This window comes from Salmo salar, chromosome ssa10, assembly GCF_905237065.1.
Source record: "Salmo salar chromosome ssa10, Ssal_v3.1, whole genome shotgun sequence".
In the NCBI taxonomy this organism is placed as follows: domain Eukaryota; kingdom Metazoa; phylum Chordata; class Actinopteri; order Salmoniformes; family Salmonidae; genus Salmo; species Salmo salar.
In genome coordinates, this window is record NC_059451.1 from 71,194,806 (window position 1) to 71,215,569 (window position 20,764).

The 20,764-nt window shown below is 41.4% G+C and overlaps 1 protein-coding gene across 7 annotated transcripts in view; it reads right to left on the reverse strand.

The window, feature by feature from the left end:
• The window catches only part of phf21ab (PHD finger protein 21Ab), a 74,413-nt gene that overhangs the window by 23,517 nt on the left and 30,132 nt on the right, over nucleotides 1–20,764 (reverse strand). For 4 of the 7 annotated variants that reach the window (XM_014123999.2, XM_014123995.2, XM_014124000.2 and 1 more), the window contains exons 7-12: nucleotides 12,933–13,091; nucleotides 10,650–10,901; nucleotides 10,139–10,237; nucleotides 2,784–3,098; nucleotides 2,554–2,652; nucleotides 45–96 (exon numbers count right to left, since the gene is read on the reverse strand). In XM_014123999.2, the coding sequence (XP_013979474.2) occupies nucleotides 45–96; nucleotides 2,554–2,652; nucleotides 2,784–3,098; nucleotides 10,139–10,237; nucleotides 10,650–10,901; nucleotides 12,933–13,091 (976 nt within the window). The remainder of the gene's footprint in view (nucleotides 1–44; nucleotides 97–2,553; nucleotides 2,653–2,783; nucleotides 3,099–10,138; nucleotides 10,238–10,649; nucleotides 10,902–12,932; nucleotides 13,092–20,764) is intronic. The other 3 variants (XM_014123996.2, XM_045688058.1, XM_014123997.2) reach the window with 3 other exon arrangements.

Genomic DNA, 20,764 nt, shown 5'->3' on the forward strand with positions numbered 1-20,764 from the left:
TGTAGCAACTGGAATTTAATTCAGGCCTAACCGAAAGCACTTACCTTCCATATGGTCATGGGTGACAAGTCCGAGGGCAACCATGAAGGCAAGTTTCTGGGGGAAACAATGAAAGGGTATTAGGACGACACCCTACAAAAATGGTGCCCTGTGTGAGGAGAAAAAAAAACACAAAAAAAACACGCCCTTGACTTTTTCACGTTACATCCTTAGTAAAATTGATTAATTATTATTTCCTCTCTCAATCTACAAACAATACCCCATAATGACAAAGCGAAAACATATTTTAAAAATTCCTTGCCAATTTATAAACATAACTTATTTACATAAGTATTTAGACCCTTTGCTATGAGACTCGAAATTGAGCTCAGGTACATCCTGTTTCCATTGAGCATCCTTGAGATGTTTATACAACGTGATTGGAGTTCACCTGTGGCAAATTCACCTGTGGTAAGTCCACTTGTCTATATGAGGTTCCACAGTTGACAGTGCATGTCAGAGCAAAAACCAAGCCAAGCTCAGGACCGCAGACTGTCCAACAGGACAACAACCCTAAGCACACAGCCAAGACAAGGCAGAAGTGGCTTCAGGACAAGTCTCTGAATGTCCTTTTGTGGCCCAGCCAGAGCCCGGACTTGAACTCGATCGAACATCTCTGGAGAAACCTGGAAATGCCTGTGCAGCAACACTCCCCATCCAACCTGACAGAGCTTGAGAGGATCTGCAGAGAAGAATGGGTGAAACTCCCCAAATACAATTGTGCAAGCTTTTTGCTTCATATCCAAGAAGACTCAAGGCTGTAATCGCTGCTTCAACAAAGTACTGAGTAAAGGGTCTGAATACTTATTTAAATGTGATATTTCATTTAAATAAATTAGAATAATTAGCAAAAATGTCAAAAAAAAAAAACTGTTTTTGCTTTGTCATTATGGGGTATTGTGTGTAGATTGACGAGGGGGAAAAAACGATTTAATCAATTTTAGAATAAGGTTGTAAACTCAAAATGTGGAAAAAGTCAAGTGGTCTGAATACTTTCCGAAGGCATTGTATAGCGTGCAATTATCTGTAAGGTCCCTCAGTTGAGTAGTGAACTTCAAACACAGATTCAACCACAAAGACCAATGCCTCGCAAAGGGCACCTATTGGTAGATTGTTAAAAATGGAATAAGCCTATCCCTTTGAGCATGGTGAAGTAATTAATTACACTTGGATAGTGACTGGATGTATCAATACACCGAGTCACTACAAAGATACAGGTGTTCTTCCCAACTCCGTTGCCAGAGAGGAAGGAAACCGCTCAGGGATTTCACAATGAGGCCAACGGTGATTTTAAAACAGTTAAAGTTGAATGGCTGTGATAGGAGAACCCTGAGGATGGATCAACTACATTGTAGTTTCACCACAATACTAACCTAACTGACAGAGTGAAAAGGAGGAAGCCTGTACAGAATACAAAAATATGCATCCTTTTTGCAATAAGGTACTAAAGTAAAACTGATAAAAATGTGGCAAAGAAATGAACTTCATGTCCTGTATACAAACTATTATGTTAGGGGCAAATCGAACACAACATCACTGAGTACTACTCTTCATATTTTCAAGCATGGTGGTGGCTGCATCATGTTATGGGTATGCTTGTTATCGGAAATGAATAGGGAGTTATTTTTATATTAAAAGGAAACGGAACAGAGCAAAGCAAAGGCAAAAATCGTAGAGGAAAACCTGGTTCAGAGAAATATTCACCTTTGACCAGGACAATAACCTAAAACACAAGGCCAAATATACACTGGAGTTGCTTACCAAGACGACATTGTATGTTCCTGAGTGGCCTAGCTTCAGTTGGCTTAAATAGCAAGACTTGAAAATGGCTGTATAGAAATGATCAACAACCAACTTGACAGAGCTTGAAGAATTTTTAAATAATAATATTGTACAATCCAGGTGTGCAAAGCTCCTAGAATTACCCAGAAATACTCAACTGTAATCACTGCCAAAGATGATTCTAACATGTATTGACTCAAGGAATACTTTTCTAATCAAGATAGTGTTTAATTTTTCATATAATTAAAAAAAAAAAGGTTATTTTTTTTAACCTGTGTATTTTGGGTAGATCGTTGACAAAAAAAAATAAAAAATAATGTACAAATCCATTTTAATCCCAGTTTGTAACAACAAAATGTGGAAAAAGTCAAGGGGTGTGAATACTTTCTGAAGGCACTATCTATATTTTATTTGATATGTTTATACTGCATCTTTGGCAGAGTGTTACAGAATAAATAAGGTTATTAATACGCTACTAGCTAGTGTCGCCGACGACGTTCAAGCTCTACGATGAGAACCGCGTTGTTACTTTTTAGTCTAGACTGTCGATCATATATCTCAGATGGAAATGATAACTATGATTCCATCATTACAGAATGTTATCTTTGAAGGATTGTCTAAAACTGAGGTTCTATCAGTGGGCTGATATTCCTCAAAATGTAAAAGTATGCATTTGTTATGCCGGTTTGGCCCCAAGTTTACAATGAAGCATTAGTGCCAACTCCAGTGTACCTGCGGATTGTCCTCTCTCTTCGGCCTGGGTGCTGGAGACAGAGGAGGGGTGCTACTCGCCAACATTTTCTGCTCTAATCCCCTGTGAGCTTTAACAGCCTGGAAACATATGAGAGGAAAACAAAGCTCTCAAATCACAAACCACCAAAGTAAGAGTTATTTGTGTAGAATGCCTTCAATTCTGAAAAGGAGACAAGTCGCTTTCCCCATCCCCTAACCATGGTACTGACCTTGGTGTCTGAGGCGAGGCTGCTGATCTGCAGTGTCTGCTTGGGGGTGGCGAGGCGTGCCGGGGCCGTGATAACTATGCCTGTCACAGTGCCTGTGTGCTGGCCACTTTTGGCGCCAGCGGAAGCACATGGCTGGCCGTTGACAATGCGCACCTGGTGGATGGGCCCGGCGCTGGAGGTCAGCGAGGAGGAGCTCAACTTGGTGGTCAGCATCACCGGGCCACGCTGGAGCAACTGGGGCGCCGCCATCATGGCCGGAGGTGGTGCCGGGGCGATTGGCACATTGTTATTGGGCGTGGCGGGCTTCGGCCGGACCTGAGACGGGAGGATAGGGGTCAAAGATTAGCCAATTAGTCGATAAGGCATTAAGTGTCATTTTGGAGCTTAGGGGTCTTCATAAACATGTGTAAAAGGGACTGACCAGGGAAAGGTAATGCCAACGTGGTGCTGAGATATCACTGACTGTAGATGGAGGCATACTACAGTCGCCCCTTAACTATGAACACTTAGGTAAGTAAGTCAGTTGGAAGTAAAAGTGACACCACAGATGTGAGAGGTCATTCATTTTTAAAAGGAACACAATCAAAACCAGCAAAAATACTGGTGACCTTGGTGGTTTTGCTAATATTCCTTTTGCCTTTGCTGGTGTTCCTTATCCATATAAGCAGAAATATTTTGCAGGAGTCAACATGGCTTGTTGGAGTCGCCTTGTTATTTCCTAGGAGTTCAACACACCATAGCCCACCACGATTTAGTTTAACCCCCTGGTTGGATGGACTTACTGTGAGTCGCGCTGGACTGGAATGCCAAAAGCATGACTAAGAATGAGCCCACTGTTGAGGGATGCTGAGCTCCCAGTGGCATTACACACCTTAATAACAGGGCATTAAATCAAACGTTCACACCCAGGGTTAAAAACAGGTTATGGGCAATTCCACGGTAAACGAGTGATACAGAGACTCAGATTTTTCACTTCAAGATGTCAAACAAAAATCAATAATTGCAAATGTAATCCTTTAGACCTCAATAGTAATCTACAGCAACATTCTAGATTTAAGATAAAACAAATCACAAAACAGACATAGCTCAAAAACAAAGAACAAATGACAATTACAAATTAACTTACACCAAACAAAAGTAAACGCAACAATTTCAAAGATTTTACTGAGTTACAGTTCATATAAGGAAATCAGTCAATTTAAATGAATTCATTAGGCCCTAATCTATGGATTTCACATGACTGGGCTGTTGATTGTGGCCTGTGGAATGTTGTCCCATTCCCCTTCAATGGATGTGCAAAGTTGCTGAATATTGGGCAGGAACTAGAACACGATGTTGTACGCATCGATCCAGAGCATCCCAAACATGCTCAATGGGTGACATGTCTGGTGAGAATGCAGACCATAGAAGAACTGGGACATTTTCAGCATCCAGAAATTGTGTACAGATCCTTGAGACATGGGGCTGTGCATTACCATGCTGAAACATGAGGGGATGGCGACGGATGAATAGCACGACAATGGGCCTCAGGATCTCGACACGATATCTGTGGCATTGTGTTGTGTGACAAAACCACACATTTTAGAGTGATCATTTATTGTCCCCAGCACAAGCTGCGCCTGTCTAATGATCATGCTGTTCAAATCAGCTTCTTGATATGCCACATGTCAGGTGGATGGATTATCTTGGCAAAGGAGAAATGCTCACTAACAGGGATGTAAACAAATGTATGCACAACCTTTAAGTGAAATAAGCTTTTTGTGCGTATAGAACATTTATGGGATCTTTTATTTCAGCTCATGAAACATGGGACCAACACTTTACATGTTGCGTTTATATTTTTGTTCAGTGTAGTTTTAAAGAGCACAACCTCCTTTTTAATATGACACCACATTCATGCCTATAGGAATAACAATCATTTTGTCTTCCATTGTGTAAAGACACTATCAAAAAAACAATAAAAACAAAACTTGAGTATTCAAATTGTAATAAAATTGGCTAAATTACTCACGCAAAATGTACCAAGTATAAAAAATTATACTTAGAAATAGTATTTACACAAAATATTTAAAATTATCAAAAAATGTGACGAGAGGACAATTCAGAATGTATTTCCAAATCCAAACAAAGTAGGCTATTTGACTGACAATGACTCTTACTTCTGTAACAATGTAAATAACTATATCAAAATGTAGATAACCTCTCTCAATAAGATATAGTACCGATCAGGCCTGACACCAAATGTAGAAATAATAGCTTACTTTGACAACAATTCAGTTAATGCAACAAGTTTTAGATGAAGATTAAGAGGAAAGAATCTAAAACGCACCCACACAAAGTAGGCCATTGTATTGACAAAGATTCTTACTACTGTAACAATGTAAAAATGCAAACAACTATTCAGAGTATTTCAAAATGTAGATTACCTCAGTAAGATTTAGTACAGACTAGGTCTGACAAAAAGTTGAAATAGTAGCCTATTTTGACAACAATTCAGTAAATTATATGTGGTGACAGACAGGTTGATGTTAAACACCAGATGTGGAGAAAAAAAAAAGTTAAAAAAAACCCCAACCTGAATCCTACCACTTAAAAACAACTCCAAAACCCCTTTCACAGTCACTTTAGGACCAGGCTGTGTAGCTCAAGGGTGAACAATGGTGGGACTTGGGGCAGGCGCACTCCATGGAAACATAGGCTCCCTTCTTGGGTATGCTCTCCCTCTGCTTGCTTCCTCCTCATCTCCCTCTGCATCCTTCTCTCCATGTTCCTCTCCCTCATAAACTATTGTTTATTTATTTAGGATGTTGAAAGAAAAGAAAAAAAATCAAAGATGACTGTGCAATTTAGCCAAACATGTTTAGAATATTACCTCATCTACTTCGATGGGCATAGTTAGATGTTTGTCTTTGTAGGGAAGGAGTGAGACGATCAAGTGACCGCATTATGAGCGAAGCACAATGTTGCCTCCAACTCGTTTTCTTGCCTGACAGACTAACTACAGAGTTTGCCAATGTTCACTGATTAGTTACGAAGCTGGGACCGTTTCCAAATGAATTGAATAGGTAGAAAGAGGACAAAACAAGCAAGTTGTTAGCTGGCAACGTAAACAAATATCACTGCAACGCAATATCATATGAGCTCAACTGAGCGGACATCTACCCTAACGCGACAGCTAGGCTGTGAAATAACAGGAAAACGAGGCAATGTATATCCTATGAACATCTGTACCGAGCAAACTTGACAAACCTGGACATAAGCCCAACAGATAAACACTAATTACTTTCATCTCCATTTTGGTGGATAGTTAGTTGGTTGTCTATATGACTAGCTAGTGAAAGAGACAGCTGAGTTTGGCGCTTCGCAAACGCAGACCAAATTTACCGCCACATACAACTTTTGTCTGACAAACTAGCTAGCTATAGCAAGAAGCTTGGGCCGTTTCCATATTAATTAAATTGGTAGAAATAGGACAAAACAGCCAACTAGTTAGCTGACTATATTAGAGGTCGATCGATTATGATTTTTTCAACACCGATACCGATTATTGGTGGACCAAAAACCCGATACCGATTAATTGGCCGATTTATTTATATAGATATTTTTTTATTATATATATTTGTAATAATGACAATTACAATACTGAATGAACACTTTTATTTTAACTTAATATAATACATAAATAAAATCTATTTAGTCTCAAATAAATAATGCAAAGACACAGTGTTGGAGAAGAAAGTAAAAGTGCAATATGTGCCATGTAAAAAAGCTAACGTTTAAGTTCCTTGGTCAGAACATGAGAACATATGAAAGCTGGTGGTTCCTTTTAACATGAGTCTTCAATATTCCCAGTTAAGAAGTTTTAGGTTGTAGTTATTATAGGAATTATAGGACTATTTCTCTCTATACCATTTGCATTTCATATACCTATACTGACTATTGGATGTTCTTATAGGCACTATAGTATTGCCAGCCTAATCTCGGAAGTTGATAGGCTTGAAGTCAAACAGCGCTGTGCTTCAAGCATCGCGAAGAGCTGCTGGAAAACGCAGGAAAGTGCTGTTTGAATGAATGCTTACAAGCCTGCTGCAGACTGCTCTATCAAATCATAGACTTAATTATAATAAACACAGAAATACGAGTCTTAGGTCATTAATATGGTCAAATCCGGAAAATATCATTTCGAAAACAAAAACGTTTATTCTTTCAGTGAAATATCGAACGGGTGGCAACCCTATGTCTAAATATTGCTGTTACATTGCACAACCTTCAATGTTATGTCATAATTATGTAAAATTCTGGCAAATTAATTACGGTCTTTGTTAGGAAGAAATGGTCTTCACACAGTTCGCAACGAGCCAGGTGGCCCAAACTGCTGCATATACCCTGATGCTAATGCGCTTTTGTTAAATCATCACCCGTTTGGCGAAGTAGGCTGTGATTTGATGGCAAATTAACAGGCACCACATTGATTATATGCAAAGCAGGACAAGCTAGTTAAACTAGTAATATCATCAACCATGTGTAGTTAACTAGTGATTATGTTAAGATTGATTGTTTTTATATAAAGATAAGTTTAATGCTAGCTAGCAACTTACCTTGGCTCCTTGCTGCACTCGCGTAACAGGTGGTCAGCCTGCCACGCAGTCTCCTCGTGGATTGCAATGTAATCGGCCATAATCGGTGTCCAAAAATGCTGATTAATCAGTCGACCTCTAGACTATATCCAGCTAAACACTGCAACTATTTCCATGAGAGAGAGCAATCATTCAAGCTCCTGCTCCACCGTTGATGTGCTCATCATGACAGGATTTGCTAATCTGAGAGCTATTCCCCAAATTTCAAAGCATCAAACATCAACACCAAACATATCTGCTGTTTACTTATTTCACTCACCTCGACATCATCGCTTTCAAAATGCAAAGACGTGTCCGAATCCATATCACCAACCAACATAGATACAGCCTCTTCCACAGTGAAAAATCATGGCCGCTCGGCACAACTTTTAAAAGTCAAAATGACAGCATACTCAGTTTCCGGTTTCTGGTTGATGACAACAGCCATGCGAATACGACAACAGGTTGTTAGCAACTACATTTTGCCATATTTGACACCAATATTATTGATAGAAATACAAGTCAATCAGAATTTGTAGTTCTTTTGATTCTCTATCGAAACTACAGTATCTGTGGGGTTACGTAGCACTTTCTAAGGCTTCCATTGGCTCTCTAAAGCCTTCAGAAAGCGGATTGAGGCGTCTCCTGTCTCTGGGCAGAGTATAGTAGCCCAGTTTCTCAGTGGTCTGCCTGGTGACAAAGAGATTGGATATGCGCATTCACGCGACCACGCTGTTTTTTCTTTTCCTCTTTGAATGAATACACTATTGTCCGCTTGGAATATTATCGATATTTTATGAGAAAAATACCATAAAAATTGATTTTAAACAGCGTTTGACATGCTTCTAAGTACGGTAATGGAACATTCTGATTTTTTTTTGTTTTTGCAATATTCTGAGTACATAGCTCAGCCATCACGGTGAGCTATTCAGACACCCGCCAAGTTTAGCCCTGACCAAACTCCGATTTACTATTAGAAAAGTTTGATTACCTTTGGTGTTCTTCGTCAGAATGCACTCCCAGGACTGCTACGTCAATAACAAATGTTGGTTTGGTTCAAAATAAACTATAGTTATATCCAATTAGCGGCGTCTTGTTTGTGCGTTCAAGACACTATCCAAGGGTGACGAAGGGTTACGCACCCGACGCGTTTCGTGACAAATTTCTAAATATTCCATTACCGTACTTCGAAGCATGTCAACCGCTGTTTAAAATACATTTTTATGCCATTTTTCTCGTAAAAAAGCGATAATATTCCGACCGGGAGTGGTGGTTTTCGTTCAAAGATAGAGAAAGTAAACATGGAGTCGACTCGTGCACGAGCCTGAGTCTCATAGTAATGTGACCGGCCACTATCCAAACGCGCTAATGTTTTTCAGTCAGGGCCTGCAAAGCCACGATTCAGCTTTTTGCCGCCTTCTGAGAGCCCATGGGAGCCGTAGGAAGTGTCACGTAACAGCAGAGATCCCCTGTTTTGGATAGAGATAATCAAGAAGACCAAGAAATGGTCAGACAGGGTACTTCCTGTACAGAATCTTCTCAGGTTTTGGCCTGCCAAATGAGTTCTGTTATACTCACAGACACCATTCAAACAGTTTTAGAAACTTTGGAGTGTTTTCTATCCAAAGCTAATAATTATATGCATATTCTAGTTTCTGGGCAGTAGTAATAATCAGATTAAATCGGGTAAGTTTTTTACCCGGCCGTGAAAATACTGCCCCCTATCCATAACAGGTTAAGTTAAAATCTTCCCGAAAATGTTGTCCGGCACCACATTTTCCTAACGGAAATCCTGATCTGCACTGGTCTTCAGGTAAATGTGTTTGTCAAATGTTCTGTGGAAATTGTTAAAAGTATTTATTGTACATCAAGCTATCGAGTTGTATGGTTTGTTTAACTTAGCAATCATTGGTTTTTGTTTGACATACATTTTAAAAGTGAAACATTTGAGTCTCAGCATCACTCTGTTACCGTGGAATTACCCTTATCATACCAACAGCCAAAACGCAAAACATTCAGAAGCTGCTGGACAACAAGAGATTTCACCATAAAAACAAAGACACATAACAGCAGCAAAAGAAAGTATTAACATAGACAAATGCAACAACATAAGCACACATTCTGAAAGCAATAGAAGACAAGAGGAAAGGTTATGAAAAAAGCAACACAAGCAATAGCTTGGAGCCAAGACTGACTGCACTGTCCTTGTGTACACTGTCGCCCTCTAGTGACTGCTGAGTTAAAAGCTTAAATTTCATGTGGCCACTCTCACATTGGATTGTATTGATGGCAGAGTGGAAGCGGCGAAGCGAGAGGTTTTAATCTGCCCAAAATCTGTCCACGATAATGTACATGTAATTTATTTAGCAGACGCTCTTATCCAGAGCGACTTACAGTAGTGAGTGCATATATTTTCATAGTAAAATAACCCCACAAATTTTGGTATAGAGGTCAATGAGTGTCAAATTTGGTCAACCAAAAAATGTAATAGCTAATTTGCTAAAAAGCTTATTTGATCTAATATAAGTTCTGTAATGGTTAGGTTGTTACCAATGCACTGATATAGGTGGACACACATGGCATTCTCCTGCCTGCCACATGGCCTCCTCCCACCTGTCTTCCACATTTGAGGACATGTATTTCCATTGTTAGAGCGGTCACTTCACTATCTTGTCAATATAATAGAAAATCTTTGTTGGTGGGGATTAAGGTTAGGGGGCGGGTCTTATTGGGACGCACCTGTGGTTGAAAGGTGGGTCGAGGCGTCAGTCTAGGAGGAGGGACAAACTGAGGAACTTTGATTGGCTGTGCTGAGGTGGGGGTGGTGGTGGCCTGCACCTGAGACAAAACCACAGCAAATACTGTATTCTCTCTACCTGAGCTGCAGACAACAATTATATATCTAAACTCGTCGACTTCTGCAGGTAGTTTTACAGAGAGAAAGATGACTTTGTACCAAGCGCCACCACACACTACCGCCCCAAAGCACCTCCTCATTAAGAGACATGGTTTTCAATAAAAAAAAAACTCAATTTTGACCATGCATATTTCCATACACATCTACAAAGGGAACACGTTCTACCCACTTTGCTCTAATATACTTTGTAAGAGACCAAAAAAAACAGATTGAATCTTTACTGCTTAATTTGAAAACACTTTGGGGTCCCCAAACTGCCACCAGTTATAATACAAGTGTTTGAAAGAGTTGAACTAGAAAGGATGACAATGATAGGAAGTGAATGACCCTTACCACAAGTGCATTCTTCGACACCAGTCGGACGGGCTCAAAACACTGATTGGTCAATTTGCTAGCCACCTGAAGGTTCACTGGTGTGTTCTGGGAGTTGACGATACTAGGCTTGGAGGCATGGCTGATGGCAGCGACCATGGCGACAGTGGCAGGACGCTGCGCCACAACAGAGGAAGGCATGTTGGGAGTGGCAGCTTTCAGCACTACAGGTAGAGTCTTAGTGGAGATGACTGGGGTGACTGTCAGCGTCTTCTGACAGAGAGGAGAGAAAGGAAAGAAAGAAGGAAATAGTTGATTCATCGGAGCGCAGAGAAAAATAGAAGAGAGTAATGAGATTGGGTTGAAAAAGTGAGTGGAAAAGTGAGATTGCTTAAGCTAGATACAACAAATGTGAACTAATGTGAAGCCTGGGGACTCAATACTAGAGCTAACTTCAAACCATTCCCTGTAGGGAGTCTCCCTCCCTTTCTCCAATCCCCTACCTCACCCCCTCAACAGGAACCAGAGGAACAGGGTCTAGTCAGCAATTCTACCGGCCAAGTCGTTTCCCATTGCCATCAAGGGAGGCTTGAGCCAGAGGAGCGCCGCAGACATACGCAGCTCTGATTACATCAAACGCCACAGGAAACCTGCCAGCTGAGCACTTCCCATTGCGCTAAGAGCTAGAGATAAATCTACAGAGCGATGAATGACGTAGGTTTGAGGTTTTACAGCTGTGTCCGTCTAGTGGGGATCGAGGTTTGCAAAGTCTGAGAACGAAAAAGTACTGCCGAAAAGAACTGGCATCGCTGAAGGACATCTCATAACGTAACTAATGTCAGTACAAGGAACAACCCAGAAAGTCAGACACTTTTGACCAGGGGCCTCTGATAGTGTTTCTTAGTGTGATTGAATTGTTTTAAGAAGCTCATATCAAGGATCATTTTGCGATTCGATTTTCAAATTGTAAAAAGACCCTTGTAGTATCAAAAACAATTCCAAAAAAGAATTGATGAAAATGTATTTTTTGGCCTTGCCAATATTAGCATTGAATAACAGATTCACTACATGGAACAGATAGTGTCTCTTCCCCCCAAAACATTTTTTTTCTAAAGGCAGTGTGTTCTGAAGAGTCTGTCCTATAAGATCAGGAAACATTTGTAATTTTTTGGACATGCGTTTACCCCCTTATTATTTGGCACTAAACAGCCCAAGACCCTCTAAGCTGGGTGAGGGGGGGAGGGTGTTTACTAAGCTAGATGGAATTGTTTTAAAAAGGTCATACCAAGGATCATTTTTCCATTTGATTTAGAATTTTAAGACCCCATGAAATATCAAAACAAATATAAAATGTATTTAAACCGTTATTTTGTATTTATTTACACTAAACACTCCCATACATTTTTTCATCTGGTACCCGGGGGACTTTCAGATGAGGCCTGTGGGCGCCCTAGAGCAACATGTACGTGCTCGTGCGTGTCTCATCTTTCCATAGAGGGGTCATACTTAGTTTTATAGGCCAAACCGTTCGGACGCTACAAACGATTATGTGAGAAGACCGATTTTCGGGATGTCTCATGGTCTGACAAACACCGCTCTAGCTCGGTCACCTTTCACCACAAACAGGGAAGCATTACATAGGTGGATGCGGTGGATTGAGATACATCCAATGTAAAAAAAAAGATTTAAAAAAAAGAGATCTCTAGTTTAAGATGACAGATTTTTTATGGGGATTATTTTATTATGCCAATTAGATTTCCGCGCGGACATCGACCTTAGTCAATTAACCAGCTGAACAATAACTAAGTGAAAATGTGTTTGGAGTTACCTTTCTAGAAAACAGGCTGTTAGAGATTACACTTCCTCTTCCAATTATAATGTGGGAGGTCAAAATCTATTCATTTACCAAATCTATTCATTTTAAAATGTTAATTACTTCTCCTTGCCATTATCATTGACCTGATGATATGACCATTTTTTGCTAACATATGATGGGGCTCCCTGGGTCGCCATTTTGCCTGGGAAGGGGTCGCTGGGTAAGAAGTGGTTGAAGACCCCTGCTCTATAGTAGTACAAGTTTGTGAACACTGACAAGTTTGAGGCTAGGGTAGGCTTGCAAAATTCCACAAACATGACCAAAAATTCTACATCTCTCCATTGCAACGTTCCACCAACTGGGATTTATGAAAACCTAGGGAATTTTGCAAACCTTGTGTAGGCTACTGCAAAGTTACAACGCGCCTTTGTGCAACATAACAAGCAGTTGAGTAGAGGTCGACAGTGTCTGTGGACTTGTGTGGCTACCTGCTGCAGGGCCTGGGTGTGTGTGGTCTGCTGTAGGGCCTGCAGAGTAGTGGAGGAGGGGATCTGGAGGACATGTTTGTCTGTAGCCAGCACCTGAACCTTCACCTCGGGCTCCTGTTTCACCAGAAGGTCCTTCCTCAGCTGCTCCACCACCTTTTTCTGGAGAACAGAAGGGAGAAGGGGAGAGAGAGAGTAGAGGGGGAGGGAAAGAGGGGTGTACAGGATGGGGAAAGCAGAGGGAAGGGGTGTAGCGGATAGGGAGAGAAGTGTGTCAAGAAGTCGCAGCACAAAATGCTCGGTAACCTCATTTTTAGCCATGACCCCACCACTCACTCAACATTTATAAGTAACTAAACAAGACTCATTAACATTTGCAAACAATTGGATGTCAAATCAAAATCACTGTACATTTAGAACTTTCTTTAGTTTTACGTTGACAAAAGTTGGTTAATTCACGTTGAGAATACCAAAATGTGATGACGGTTCCTCGGCTTCAAGATCAAACAGACTTCCATGACTTAAATTCTAGGAGACTCTGACCTTTCGCCTTGGTATCAACTGCAGCTCTCACAAGAGTAAAAGAGCAAATTAGCATCCACGACACTGCCAAGTCACTTCAATGGCTAATTCTGCTACTATGAAGACACAAAATGCTCTTCTGGACAGGGAATTAATTAGACCTGCTCTGAGGAAGGGTAGAGACTGGGGAGCAAGCAAGTATTAAATAAGTACTGTTGCAGTGCACATTCATTATTTTTGGTAAATATTTACCCATGGAACCTGACTTAGGCCATTGGATATGCATTTACAGAGAAAAACCAAGACGTGCGCTGGTCTGAAGCAAGCAAATGCACCGTCTCCTGTTCTTGGGGGAAAAATTGTACTTCCAACTGCTTCTCTTTGCTCATTATATTATCTGCAGTCTGCATAGAGCTTTTGCTCTTTTTTTCTGCATTGGAGGGTTTTGCTTGAAGAAAGAAAAGTGGGATGCGCCTAAAGTGGTTTTGCAGAGCCAATCTAACAAAACGTGCTACAAACAAGAGATTCAGCAAATCCCTTTGCTGCCTTTCATGCTTCAGGCTGTTGGCAGTTTTTTTCCGGAGAGACATGGCTTGGTGTTCTTGCCAAGAAGCCAATTTCTATGTTAATCAAGAGTCCTTTAAACAGCAGCCGAGGGGGGAAAAAAAGAGGACGATTTACTGCGTGTTTGTCCTTTTTATGGGACCTGGCAGGGGGTAGCCTTAAATACGTTAATCAAATAGGGTTATAAACCAAGTCTGACATCCATAGTTGGCCCTATTACCTCAACAGCAAACAAGACAGCTGTTGTAGGAGAATCTGGGGAAAAAGCATCTTTATGGTCGGTATAAATAGCCTACTAGCCCATCAAAGGGCAACCCTCAAAGATGCGATTGAAACGGGCTCGTCCTGTGGACACTTGAGAGCTACACTTGAGCTCTTAGTAACCTTTGTTAGACCCCTCCATTGGAGGGAGCCAGCCAGGAGGGCTCAGCTGGAGGCAGAGGGAGGGAAGTTCTTATATCCCCCTGAGAAGCAGGGAGGGGGAAAAAACAACCAAAACAAACACCACATGGTCCATACAGCACATAGACCTACGATAGTGTGGCTTCTTCAGACATTGCCAATTCAGAGGCTGCCTTTCTGTTTGCCGGCGATTTTAAATTTGGCATCACTAAGACAAGTTCCAACAACCCGTCTCCAATGCCACTAAGGGCGATGAAGTCCTAAACCACTGCGATTCTACCCACAACCAAGCATACAAGGCCCTCCCTCGTTCGCCATTCGGCAAATTAGATCATGGCTCTGTACTCTTGCTTCCTGTTTACAAGCAGATGCTGAAACAGGAAGTATACACGATTCACTCCATTGAGAAATGGTCACCAGAATCAAAGGTTATGCTACAGGACCGCTTTGCTAGTGCTAATTGAAATATGCTTAGAGACTCCGCCGATAACATTGACAAGCTAACCACACAGAGCTATCGTAGACAACCCTGAGGCTACGGCCGAGGACAGGAATAAGTACAAGAAGTCCTGCAATGACCTCCGCAGTCATCAAAAGAGCAAAAGGACAATATAGGAATATGGTGGAATCATATTACACAAGCCCCCGACGCCCGCCTCATGGCAGGGGCTACAGTCCATTACAGAGTACAAAAGGAAGACCCAACTGTGATCTGCCCAACGATGCCTTTCTACCAGACAAACTCAATGCATTCTGTGCACGCATTGACAACAACATCGAGCTGGGTGTGAGGGTGGTCACCGACCCATAGGATTGATCTGGCTCTGAGGCCGACGTGAGAAGGGTCTTTAAATCAGGTCAACACCTGCAAGGCCGCGTGGTCCAACGGTATTCCAGGGAGCGTTCTCAGAGCATGCGCAGAACAGCTGGCAGGCATAATCACAGTAATGTTCAACCTCCTAGTCTGTAATCCCCACATGTTTTAAGATGACCACAACCATTTCAGTTTCTAAGGCTTCATGCCACAACGACAACTGTAGCACTCACTTTTTAAATCATGAAGTGCTTTGAGAGGCTGGTTACGGCACACATTAACTCCATCCCAGCCACCCCAATTTGCACACCGCACCAACAGATCCATAGACGACACAAACTCAACTGCTTTCCACACTGCCCTCACCCACCTAGATAAAAGGAATACCTATGTGAGAATGCTTTTCATTAACTACAGCTCAGCATTCAACACCATTATCCCCTCCGAGCTTGTCACCAAGCTTAGGACTCTGGGTCTAAACACCTCCCTCTGCATCTGGATCCTTGACTTCTTGACGGGCCGACCCCAGGTGGTGAGGTTAAGCAACATCACCTCCGCCACGCTGACCCCTAACACAGGGGGCCCACAGGGGTGTGGGCTTAATCCTCTCCTGTACTCCCTTTTCACCCATGGCTGCGTGGCTAAGCACGACTCCAACACCATCATCAAGTTTGCTGACGACAAAAGTGGTAGGTAGGCCTGATCACCAGCAACGGTGAGTCTGCCTACAGGGAGGTGGTCAGTGACCTGGCAGTCTGGTGCCGGAACAACATTCTCTCCCTCAACATCAGCAAGACAAAGGAGCTGATCGTGGACTACAAGAAATGGGGGGGCATACTATATACAGGAAATGTTTGTAAAAAGTGAATTCCAATTCCATATTTACAATGTGCAGGGACACTGGAGTGATGGAAGAAGATACACTACATGACAAAGTATGTGGACACCTGCTTGTCAAACATCTCATTCAAAAGCATGCTCAGTAATATGGAGTTGGTCCCCCCTTTGCTGCTATAACAGCCTCCACTCGTCTGGGAAGGCTTTCCACTAGTTTATGGAACATTGATGCGGGGACTTGCTTCCATTCAGCCACAAGAGCATTAGTGAGGTCGGCACTGATGTTGGACGATTAAGCCTGGCTCGCAGTCGGCGTTCCAATTCCAATGGCAGTGAGCTTTACACCACACCAGCTGACGCTTGGCATTGCGCATGTTGATCTTGGGCTTGTGTGTGGCTGCTCGGTGATGGAAACCCATTTCATGAAGCTCCCAATGTTGCTTCCAGAGGCAGTTTGGAACTCGGCAGTGAGTGTTGCATCTGAGGACAGACGATTTTTACATGCTTTAGCATTCAGCTGTCCTGTTTTGTGAGCTTGTGTGGCCTACCACTTTTCCATTTCACAATAACAGCCCTTACAGTTGACCGGGGCAGCTCTAGCATGGCAGAAATTTTATGAACTGTCTTGATGGAAAGGTGGCATCCTATGACGGTAGCATACTAAAGAGCTCAGTGAATTTCAACAAGACCAATCTATTGACAATGTTTGTCTATGGAGATTGCACGGCGGTATGCTCGATTTTATACACCTGTCAGCAACGGGTGTAGCTGATACAGCCAAATCCACTAATTTGAAGAGGTGTTCAGTTACTTTTGTATATATCGGGTACACCAGGTCAAGGCTTCTTGCATGCATGGCATTGTAAGTTACTAATAATTGACTTTGGGAAAAGTATATAAAAATCGCCATATTTGCCATAACTATTATGTTGCTTTTCTTCCACCCAAGCCTCATACACCCGAGTCAGGTAGAAGAGACGAGTAGCAACAACTGTCTTTTAATGATGAAGTCCCCAATCTAGATAAAAGATAATAATTAGTTGATTAGACCCAGTTTATGCTAGCTACATTGTTTGTTTATACAAGGCAGAAACATTGTTTCCTTGCTGAAAAATAAATAGAATGCCGGTTTCAGTGAGAAGCATAGCAACATCAAGGCAACTTTGTAACAAGACGACCCCGTTTTTCCAAAGCCCATTAGCCACAGAATCTCCCTTTTAAAATGGTAAAATAGAAACTGTTTATTCGAACAGTTATTACGGAGACTGTGGTCATTTGGCTGGAAATTACCGTCTTCCAAATTTCCATAACCGTCACAGCCCTAGTAGCTAGTTAGCTGTAAGGAGTCTAGTGATTTATGGTTCATTTTGCACTTCCTAAGGCTTCCACTAGATGTCAGCAGTCTTTAGAACCTAGTTGCAGGCTTTTGCAGTGAACAGAGAGCGAACAAGAAGGCCGGGAAGTTGGTGACTCAGAAAATGACATGAGTTTTGTGGCGCGCATTCACGTGATGAGGTAGCTGTGTTCCATTATGTTTTTCAAGACATTGGAATCGTCCGGTTGGAATATTATTGAAGTTTTATGTTAAAAAGGCCCTAAAGATTGATGCTATACAACGTTTGACATGTTTCAACAAACGTAAATATAACTTTTTTTACTTTTCGTCGTGAAATTCTGGGCGCGCTTCCTACATTTGGAGTAGCTTACTGAACGCGCAAACAACAAGGAGCTATTTGGACATAAATGATGGACTTTATCCAACAACATTTATTGTGAACCTGGGATTCCTGGAAGTGCCTTCTGATGAAGATCAACGGTAAGTGAGTATTTATAATGCTATTTATGATTTTAGATGACTCCAAAATGGCGGGTATCTGTATTGCCTTGTGTATGTTTCTGAGCGCCGTACTCAGATTATTGCAAAGTGTGCTTTCCCCGTGAAGCTTTTTTGAAATCTGTCACAGCGGTTGCATAAAGGAGATGGTTATCTATAATTCTTTGAATAACAGTTTAATATTTTATCAACGTTTATGATGAGTATTTTTGTAAATTGTTGTGCTGATTCACCGGCAGTTTGAGGCAAAATATTTTCTGAACATCACGCGCCAATGTAAAATGCTGTTTTTGGATATAAATATGAACTTTATCGAACAAAACATACATGTATTGTCTAACATTGAGTCCTAAGAGTGTCATCTGATGAAGATCGTCAAAGATTAGTGAATATTTTAGCTGAGTTTCTGGTTTTTGTGACCCCTCTCCTGCTTGGAAAATGGATGTGTGGTTTTTCTTGTGTTGTCCCCGTCCTAACATAATCTAACTTTATGCTTTCGCCGTAAAGCCTTTTTGAAATCGGACAATGTGGTTACATTAAGGAGAAGTGCATCTTTAAAATGGTGTAAAACAGTCGTATGTTTGAGAACTTTGAATTATGACATTTTGTTGTTTTGAATTTGGCGCTCTGATTTTTCACTGGCTGTTGAATAGTGTGAACCGTGGGTGGGACGGTAGCGTCCCACCTGCCCAAGAGAGGTTAACAAACCTCCAAACGAGCTTCAATGCCATACACCACTCCTTCCTTGGCCTCCAACTGCTCTTAAACGCTAGTAAAACCAAATGCATGCTTTTCAACCATTCGCTGCCCGCACCCGCCTGCCCAACTAGCATCTCTACTCTGGACGGTTCTGACCTAGAATATGTGGACAAGTACAAATACCTAGGTGTCTGGCTAGACTGTAAACTCTCCTTCCATATTAAACATCTCCAATCCAAAATCAAATCTAGAAATCGGCTTTCTATTTCGCAACAAAGCCTCCTTCACTCACGCCGCCAAACTTACCCTAGTAAAACGGACTATCCTACCGATCCTCGACGATGTCATCTACAAAATAGCTTCCAATACTCTACTCAGCAAACTGGATGCAGTCTATCACAGTGCCATCCGTTTTGTTACCAAAGCCCCTTATACCACCCACCACTGCGACCTGTATGCTCTAGTCGGCTGGCCATCGCTACATATTCATTGCCAGACCCACTGGCTCCAGGTCATCTATAAGTCTATGCTAAGTAAAGCTCCGCCTTAGCTCACTGGTCACGATAACAACACCCACCCGTAGCACGCGCTCCAGCAGGTATATCTCACTGGTTATCCCCAAAGCAACACCTCCTTTGGCCGCCTTTCCTTCCAGTTCTCTGCTGCCAGTGACTGGAACGAATTGCAAAAAAATAAAAAATAAATAAATTAAAAAAAGAAAAATCGCTGAAGCTGGAGACATATTTCCCTCACTAACCTTAAACATCAGCTATCTGAGCAGCTAAGCGATCGCTGCAACTGTACATAGTCCATCTGTAAATAGCCCATCCAATCTAACTACTTCATCACCATATTGTTTTTATTTACTTCTCTGCTCTCTTGCACACCAGTATCTCTACTTGCACATCATCATCGGCTCATTTATCACTCCAGTGTTAATCTGCTAAATTGTAATTACTTCGCTACTATGGCCTATTTATTGCCTTACCTCCTCACGCCATTTGCACACACTGTATATAGCATCTTTTTTTCTATTGTGTTATTGACTGTACACTTGTTTATTCCATGTGTAACTCTGTGTTATTGTTTGTGTCGCATTGCTTTATCTTGGCCAGGTCACAGTTGTAAATTAGAACTTGTTCTCAACTAGCTTACCTGGTTAAATAAAGGTGAAATGAAATAAAAAATATGAAAGCCGGTGGTTCAATATTCTCAGCTAAGAAGTTTTAGGTTGTAGTTATTATAGGAATTATGACGCGTCGACTATTTCTCTCTATACCACTTATATTTCATATACCTTGGACTATTGGATGTTCTAATAGGCACTACAGTATTGCCAGTCTAATCTCAGGAGTTGATAGGCGTGAAGTCATAAACAGTGGTTCAAGCATTGCTAAGAGCTGCTGGCAAACACAGTAAAGTTTGAATGAATGCTTATTAGCCTGCTGCTGCCTACCACCACTCAGTGAGACTGCTCTATCAAATCATAGACTTATTTATAATAAACACAGAAATACGAGCCGTAGGTCATTAATATGGTCAAATCCAGAAACTATCATTTCGAAAACCAAACGTTTATTCTTTCAGTGAAATACGGAACCGTTCCATATTTTATCGAACGGGTGGCAACCCTAAGTCTAAATATTGCTGTTACATTGCACAACCTTCAATATTTTGGCATAATTATGTAAAATTCTGGCAAAATAGTACGCAACGAGCCAGGCGGCCCAAACTGTTGCATATACCCTGACTCTGCATGCAATGAATGCAAGAGAAGTGACACAATTTCCCACAATTAGTTAAAATAAATTAAGTATGCAGGTTTAAAAAATATATACTTCTTGTGTACTGATTTTAAGAAAGGTATTGACCTTTATCGTTAGGTACATTCGTGCAACGAGTGTGCTTTTCTCGCGAATGTGCTTTTGTTAAATCATCCCCCGTTTGGCGAATCAGGCAGTGATTAGATGATAATCAATGCTGTGCCTGTTAATTTATACGCAACGCATGACAAGCTAGTTAACCTAGTAATATCATCAACCATGTATAGTTAACTAGTGATTATGTGAAGATTGATTGTTTTTTATAAGATAAGTTATTTTATAAGATGCTAGCTAGCAACTTACCTTGGCTCCTTGCTGCATTCACGTAACAGGTGGTCAA